This window comes from Ranitomeya variabilis, chromosome 8, assembly GCF_051348905.1.
Source record: "Ranitomeya variabilis isolate aRanVar5 chromosome 8, aRanVar5.hap1, whole genome shotgun sequence".
NCBI lineage: Eukaryota > Metazoa > Chordata > Amphibia > Anura > Dendrobatidae > Ranitomeya > Ranitomeya variabilis.
Window position 1 is genome coordinate 206383199 of NC_135239.1, and position 9045 is coordinate 206392243.

General features: G+C 42.3%; 1 protein-coding gene across 6 annotated transcripts in view; it reads left to right on the top strand.

Moving 5' to 3' along the window:
• The window catches only part of COL7A1 (collagen type VII alpha 1 chain), a 150485-nt gene extending 147055 nt beyond the window's left edge, over window positions 1-3430 (top strand). For all 6 annotated transcript variants that reach the window (XM_077276530.1, XM_077276528.1, XM_077276532.1 and 3 more), the window contains one exon: window positions 367-3430. In XM_077276530.1, the coding sequence (XP_077132645.1) occupies window positions 367-392 (26 nt within the window). In that variant the 3' untranslated portion in view covers window positions 393-3430. The remainder of the gene's footprint in view (window positions 1-366) is intronic.
• The last annotated feature ends 5615 nt before the right edge of the window (window positions 3431-9045 follow it).

Consider the following 9045-nt stretch of genomic DNA (forward strand, 5'->3'; position numbering starts at 1 on the left):
AATTATTCCCTATTAATAGGAAGAGGGATAACTTACTGGTCGCGGGAGGATTGTTGCCACCGATGCCAATAGCAGGGCTCCATAGACAATGAATGGAGTGAAGAGCGCATGGTCAACCTCTGCTTAATTCTGAGTACGGTCGCTGGAGAAGTCGGCTTATTTGTAAGCTCGGTCTAAGAGGACTAAACATTTCAGTCCTTTGAGATGATGTAGGCTCAGAAGTCATAGAATACAGGAACTCCCATCGGAATAGTCTCAAAAGGGATGGCGCAGATCCAGACTAGACTTGATGGGCCGTCAATCTTGTGCATGGCCATTCGCTTTACACAACTGTATGTAATAATTTTTTTTTGTTTCAATTTGCAGATAAACCACAAGAAGATGGAAGTTAAGACATCGCGCAGCTGTAGAAAAATAGATGTATATTATAATATTTTTATAAGATTCACAAAGTTTGAAAGGAAAAAGGAAAACTTTGCAAGTTACAGGGTCCAAATTGTGTTCCTCTGTCCTCACATCTGGGAAATATTTGTATTTGTTATTGTGAATATAATGATGATTTCTGTATCTCTTACTACACGGTGCATAGAACTTTTTTTTTCGTAGCAGAGATTGGTGCTATATTTTATACTATGTTTCTGCCACAAAGGGAGATTTCTAAAAAATAAAAAAATAAAGAAAACAACTTTATACAGGTTGTAAGATACATTAGAGAATGATTAAAGAAAAATCTGATTAATATGGTTGAAAGACCTACGAAACGGCAAAGCTAGGGTAATCCCAAGCCTTGTAGCCCCTTCTGTACCCTTGCTTCAGTTACCACATAGTCTTGAGTTGTCGACTTTAGTAAGCTCAGACTAGTTGCCAAGGGCTTGCTGATGGCTAACCTCAGCTTAAAGAGGCGTTGGCCTTGAGTTGAAGACTTGATTAGGCTCAAGCCGGTTGCTAGGGACATGCTGACAGGCAATCTAATATGTAACCTCAGCTTAGAGTCTACAGTAAGCTAAGGACAGATATTAGGTTTGCCATCAACAAGTTCTTAGCAACTAGTCTGAGTTTACGACTCAAGGTCAAGTTGACATCGGTAAGCTCAGTCTAGTTGCTAAAGACTTGTTGATGGCAAACCTAATATGTAACCTCAGCTAAGGGACAACTTGGCCTGGAGTTGTAGACTTGAGTAAGCTCAGTCTAGTTGCTAAGGATTTGCTAATTGCCAATCTAATACATAATCCCAGTTTAGAGACAAATTGGCCTTGATTTGTAAACTTGAGTAAGCTCAGTCTTGTTGCTAAGAACTTCCCAACAGACAACCTGATATCTCAAATTAATGACAACTTGCCCTTGAGCTGTACACTTAAGTAAGCTCAGTCTAGTTGCTAGGGACTTGCTGAATGAAAACCTAATAACCTCAGCTCCATGACAACTTGGTCTTTCAGTTGTAAGCTTGAGTATACTCAGACTGGTTGCTAGGGACATTCTGAGGAGCAACCTAATATGTAACCTCAGCTTAAAGTCCAGCTGTCTCTAAGCTAAGGCTAGGCTTGCCACCAGCAATTTCTTAGCAACTAGTCTGACCTTACTCAAGTTTACAACTCAAGACCAAGTTTACTTCAGTAAGCTCAGTCTAGTTCATAAGGACTTGCTAATGGCAAACCTAATATGTGACCTCAGCTTAGAGACATCTTAGCCTTGAGTTGTAGACTTGAATAAGTTCAGACTGGTTGCTAAGGACTTGCTGATTGACAATCTAATATATAACCTAATTTTAGAGACAACTTGGTCTTGATTTCTAAATTTTAGTAAACTCAGTCTAGTTATTAAGAACTTCCTGACGGACAACATAACATATAATCTCAATTTAGTGACAACTTGTCCTTGAGTTGTAGACTTGAGTAAGCTCAGTCTAGTTGCTAGGGACTTGCTGAAGGGTAACCTAGTATATAGCCACAGCTTAGAGGCAACTTGGACCTTGAGTTTTAGACTTGTTTAAGCTCAGTCTGGTTGCTAAGGATTTGCTGATTGACAATCTCATTTTAGAGACCACCTGGCCATGATTTCTAAATTTGAGTAAGCTCAGTCTAGTTGCTAAGAAATTTCTGACAGACAACCTAATATATAATCTCAATTTAGTGACAACTTGCCCTTGAGTTGAAGACTTAAGAAAGCTCAGTCTAGTTGCTATGGATTTGCTGAAGCCTAACTTAACCACATCTTAGAGACAACTTGCCGTTGAGTAGTAGACTTGAGTAGGCTCAGTCTAGTTACTAGGGACTTGCTGAACGACAGCCTTATGACTTCGGTCTTGAGTTGTAGGCTTCAGTAAGCTCAGACTGGTTGCTAAGGACTTTCTGCCTGACAGCTGTGCTGCTCTTAGGCAGTGTCTCCATAGCAACCAGTCTGACTTAAATATCTGTTAAGCTCATAGGGCGATTCCCGAGCCATTACCGTCTCATCTTCCCGCCTTATCAATCAGATTATTCTAAAAACCACTTTGTAAAACCAGTCATTTCTCTTGTGACTAACTGGAAACCAGTGACACCCCCTAGGCTTATACTAATCACCAGCATTCTAGATACATTTCCATTAATTTATCAAGCAGTCAGGGGTGCTTGTATCTACACACAGGAATCCCTACAACCTGCCGATCGCATGTCTGTATGTAAATATACAATATATACTATATAAATGCATTATATAAGAAAATGGTTGTAAACCACAATTAAAAAAAAAAAAAGAATTCAGGGACTGTAATATGGTGCTATGATGACCTCCAGACAAGCATATTGCTTGCATTAGCGTTGCAGATTATTATAAATCGCTTACTATTTTTTATTATCCGTAGGTTTTTCTTTTTGTATTTTTTTTTTACCCCATTATCCACCAGGTATCTGTGCTGGTATCGCTCGTGTCATTTGCTGCTAAAGTTACAGCCTAACTCCACTAAAGTCAGAAAATATCCGCAGTGTGCAGCAGAGAGTTTTAGTGATTTGTAGCTGATAAAACCACTATAACCGCTCACATCTAAACCAAAACACCCAATATTCCACCGCCAGTAAATTCCAAGTAATTCCAGGCTACATTTAATCACATTACATTTTATATTCACATTTAAAGAGCAACTCCAGCCGTGTAAAAAATGGCGCTACGTGTATTAGTAACCAAAGAGAGGAGTATTACAGGAGCTACAGCAGTTACCGTAGTATTATTTGGACACTTAATAAAGATATTATTTATGCATTATATGGCGGTTTTATTTGATACATTTGACATTTTCAGAAATACTGGAAAATTATTATTTAGATGTCAATACCAAAAGGGAATTTAAAATCAGAAAATAACACTAGCAAACAAATGTCAGATATCTTGCAAGTTTCACTAGAATAACACTTTTTTGTTCTGTACAATGATTTGTCAACATTCACTAGCATTCACAATACACTATGTTCCAAATTATTATGCAAATTACATTTTTATCAGATTTTCCTAAATGGTCGGTTCAAATGTCAGTCAGTCTAATAAAAGTCATCACCCGTTAGATTATACATCGAATTTTATTGAAGAAACCTCCCAATGATAACAGTATAATCTCCAAAATGAATAAAAACCCACAATGCACTGTTCCAAATTATTAGGCACAGTAGAATTTCTAAACATTTGATATGTTTTAAAGAACTGAAAATGCTCATTTGTGGAATTTGCAGCATTAGGAGGTCACATTCACTGAACAAAAAAGCCATTTAACGCCAAAACATCCCAACAGGCCAAGTTACATGTTAACATAGGAGCCTTCTTTGATGTCACCTTCACAATTCTTGCATCCATTGAACTTGTGAGTTTTTGGAGAGTTTCTGCTTGTATTTCTTTGCATGAAGTCAGAATCGCCTCCCAGAGCTGCTGTTTTGATGTGAACGGCCTCCCACCCTCATAGATCTTCTGCTTGATGATACTCCAAAGGGTCTCTATAGGGTTGAGGTCAGGGGAAGATGGTGGCCACACCATGAGTTTATCTCCTTTTATGCCCATAGCAGCCAATGACTCAGAGGGATTCTTTGCAGCATGAGATGGGGCATTGTCAGCATGAAGATGATTTTGCTCCTGAAGGCACATTTCTGCTTTTTATACTATGGAAGAAAGTTGTCAGTCAGAAACTCTATATACTTTGCAGAGGTCATTTTCACACCTTCAGGAACCTTAAAGGGCCCTACCAGCTGTTTCCCATGATTCTGGCCCAAAACATGACTCCTCCACCTCCTCGCTGACGTTGCAGCCTTGTTGGAACATGGTGGCCATCCACCGACCATCCACTACTGCATCCATCTGGACCATCCAGGGTTGCTCAACACTTATCAGTAAACAAGACTGTTTGGAAATTAGTCTTCATGTATGTCTGGGCCCACTGCAACCGTTTCTGCTTGTGAACACTGTTTAGGGGTGGCCGAATAGTAGGTTTATGCACCACAGCAAGCCTTTGAAGGAGCCTACACCTTGAGGTTCGAGGGACTCCAGAGGCACCAGCAGCTTCAAATATCTGTTTGCTGCTTTGTAATGGCTTTTTAGCAGCTGCTCTCTTGATCCGATGAACTTGCCTGGCAGAAATCTTCCTCATTATGCCTTTATCAGCACAAACACATTTGTGCTCAGATACAGCCACAAATCTCTTAACAGTACGATGATCACGCTTATGTTTTTGGAAAATTTCTAATGTTTTCATCCCTTCACCAAGGCATTGCACTATTTGATGCTTTTCAGCAGCAGAAAGATCCTTTTTCTTTCCCATGTTACTTGAAAACTGTGACCTGCTTAATAATGTGGAACATCATTTTTAAGTAGTTTTCCTTTCATTAGAATCACCTGGAAAACCAATTATCACATGTGTTTAAGATTGATTTCAGTGATCCATTGAGCCCTGAGACACAATACCATCCACGAGTTTATTTGAAAACCAAAACAATTAAATCTTCATGACACCTAAATCCAATTTGCATAATAATTTGGAACACAGTGTAGGTGATGTCACAGCTCACCTCCTCCTCCTGAACAATGACTGATAGCCCCTCTATATACAGTAGATAACACAGGATCCACCATTCACAATAGGTGATATCACAGCTCACCTCCTCCTCCTGCACAATGACTGATAACACCTCTATATACAGTAGATAGCACAGGATCCACCATTCACAGTAGGTGATGTCACAGGTCACCTCCTCCCCCTGTACAATGACTGATAACACCTCTATATACAGGAGATAACACAGGATCCACCATTCACAATAGGTGATGTCACAGCTCACCTCCTCCCCCTGTACAATGACTGATAACACCTCTATATACAGTAGATAACACAGGATCCACCATTCACAATAGGTGATATCACAGCTCACCTCCTCCTCCTGTACAATGACTGATAACACCTCTATATACAGTAGATAACACAGGATGCACCATTCACAATAGGTGATGTCACAGCTCACCTCCTCCTCCTGCACAATGACTGATAACACCTCTATATACAGTAGATAGCACAGGATCCACCATTCACAGTAGGTGATGTCACAGGTCACCTCCTCCCCCTGTACAATGACTGATAACACCTCTATATACAGTAGATAACACAGGATCCACCATTCACAATAGGTGATGTCACAGCTCACCTCCTCCTCCTCCTCCTGTACAATGACTGATAACACCTCTATATACAGGAGATAACACAGGATCCACCATTCACAATAGGTGATGTCACAGCTCACCTCCTCCTCCTGTACAATGACTGATAACACCTCTATATACAATAGATAACACAGGATCCACCATTAACAATAGGTGATGTCACAGCTCACCTCCTCCTCCAGTATAATGACTGATAACACCTCTATAAACAGTAGATAACACAGGATCCACCATTCACAATAGGTGATGTCACAGCTCACCTCCTCCTCCTGTACAATGACTGATAACACCTCTATAAACAGTAGATAACACAGGATCCACCATTCACAATAGGTGATGTCACAGCTCCCCTCCTCCTCCTGTACAATGACTGATAACACCTCTGTATACAGTAGATAACAGGATCCATCATTCACAATAGGTGATGTCACAGCTCACCTCCTCCTCCTGTACAGTGACTGATGACACCTCTATATATAATAGATAACACAGGATCCACCATTCACAATAGATGTCACAGCTCACCTCCTCCACCATAAAGCAAATTTAAAAAATACATGATTTTCTGATGATTTCCCTTCATGTATAATGATTGTACATATAACTTGTGGCCGGAGTTGCTCTTTACGTAATCGGTTATGGCTAGTACAGGAATACTGGACTTCTGGCCTCGTATTTGCCTCTGTATCTAAATCTACACCGTTTGTACTACTGCCTGAAATAAAAAGATTTTATTTAAAGTGAATGGTAAACTGAATGCCGCGCCTCATTATTTTCTGTGTTATTACTATTACGTGGTCATTCCAATGAATGTCGTCCAGTAAATACATGGATATGCACAGCTGCCGGAGCAGAACTCTGGTTTTCTAGCAGTTCTCCTCTCTCGCTAACAGAAAGGGCCGTCTATGATGCTCATACACTGCTCAAAAAAATAAAGGGAACACTAAAATCCCACATTCTAGATATCACTGAATGAAATATTCCAGTTGTAAATCTTTATTCATTACATAGTGGAATGTGTTGAGAACAATAAAACCTAAAAATTATCAACGTAAAACAAAACTAATATCCCACGGAGGTCTGGAGTTGGAATGATGCTCAAAATCAAAGTGGAAAATGAAATTACAGGCTGATCCAACTTCAGTGGAAATGCCTCAAGACAAGGAAATGATGCTCAGTAGTGTGTGTGGCCTCCACGTGCCTGTATGACCTCCCTACAACGCATGGGTATGCTTTTGATGAGGCTAATGAGGCGGCGGATCTCTCCTGAGGGATCTCCTCCCAGACCTGGACTAAAGCATCGGCCAACTCCTGGACAGTCTGTGGTGCAACGTGACGTTGGAGGATGGTGCGAGACATGATGTCCCAGATGTGTTCAATCGGATTCAGGTCTGGGGAACGGGCGGGCCAGTCCATAGCTTCAATGCCTTCATCTTGCAGGAACTGCTGACACACTCCAGCCACATGAGGTCTGGCATTGTCCTGCATTAGGAGGAACCCAGGGCCAACCGCAGCAGCATATGGTCTCACAAGGGGTCCGAGGATCTCATCTCGGTACCTAATGGCAGTCAGGCTACCTCTGCCGAGCACATGGAGGGCTGTGCGGCCCTCCAAAGAAATGCCACCCCACACCATTACTGACCCACTGCCAAACTGGTCATGCTGAAGGATGTTGCAGGCAGCAGATCGCTCTCCACGGCGTCTCCAGACTCTGTCACGTCTGTCACATGTGCTCATTGTGAACCTGCTTTGATCTGTGAAGAGCACAGGGCCCCAGTGGCAAATTTGCCAATCCTGGTGTTCTGTGGCAAATGCCAAGCGTCCTGCACGGTGTTGGGCTGTGAGCACAACCCCCATCTGTGGACGTCGGGCACTCAGACCATCCTCATGGAGTTGGTTTCTAACCAATTGTGCAGACACATGTACATTTGTGGCCTGCTGGAGGTCATTTTGCAGGGCTCTGGCAGTGCTCCTCCTGTTCCTCCTTGCACAAAGGCTGAGGTAGTGGTCCTGCTGCTGTGTTGTTGCCCTCCTACAGCCCCCTCCACATCTCCTGGTGTACTGGCCTGTCTCCTGGTAGTGCCTCCAGCCTCTGGACACTACGCTGACAGACACAGCAAACCTTCTTGCCACAGCTCGCATTGATGTGCCATCCTGGATGAGCTGCACTACCTGAGCCACTTGTGTGGGTTGTAGAGTCCGTCTCATGCTACCACGAGTGTGAAAGCACAACCAGCATTCAAAAGTGATCAGAACATCAGCCAGAAAGCATTGGTACTGAGATGTGGTCTGTGGTCCCCACCTGCAGAACCACTCCTTTATTGAGGGTGTCTTGATAATTGCCAATAATTTCCATCTGTTGTCTATTCCATTTGCACAACAGCATGTGAAATTGATTGTCAATCAGTGTTGCTTCCTAAGTGGACAGTTTGATTTCACAGAAGTTTGACTTACTTGGAATTATATTCTGTTGTTTTAAGTGTTCCCTTTATTTTTTTGAGCAGTGTATATCCTTCAATGAAATGTGGAGGAGGAGAAGCTACTGCCTTACTTATTCAGTCCCCATTGAACTCCAAAGCCCAGCAATGTATCTGATCTAATATTATAACATACGTGGACTCATTCTGCCCCCTACATCCCACCATCAGATTTTTTGACCTCCCATCCTACATCCATAAAATATGGAGTCGCTCCTCTGCGGATATAATGGCTCCGCTCTTCTGGGAAGGATTTCTACAAGATTTTTGAGGCGTCTGTGGGATTTTTTGCCCCTTTATTCATGCGGAACAGAGAAGGGTCTTCCCCAAACTGTTCCCACAAAGCTGAAGCTACAATTGTCCACAATGTCTTGATTGATTTGAAGATTTGATGAAGATTTCCCATCACCCTAAACGTCTCTTTGACACTTTCCAGTCCCTACTCAACCCAAGAGAGCAGGCCCCAACCACAGATCTCGTGTTCTCTCCCTCTACTAACCTACCTTTGCCTGACATTGCCATCTCCGTGTGCGGTTCCACCATTACTCCAAAGCAACATGCCCGCTGCCTTGGGGTCATTCTTCATTCTGAGCTTTCATTCACCCCCCACATCCGATCACTGGCTCGCGCTTCTTATCTGCATCTCAAAAACATTTCTAGAATTCGCCCTTTTCTTACTTTCGACTCTGCAAAAACTCTTACTGTCTCACTTATTCATTCTCGTCTGGACTATTGTAACTCTCTACTAATCGGCCTCCCTCTTACCAAACTCTCCCCTCTCCAATCTGTCCTGAATGCTGCTGCCAGGTTCATATTCCTCACCAACCGTTACACCGATGCCTCTACCCTGTGCCAGTCATTACACTGGTTACCCATCCACTCCAGAATCCAGTGGAAA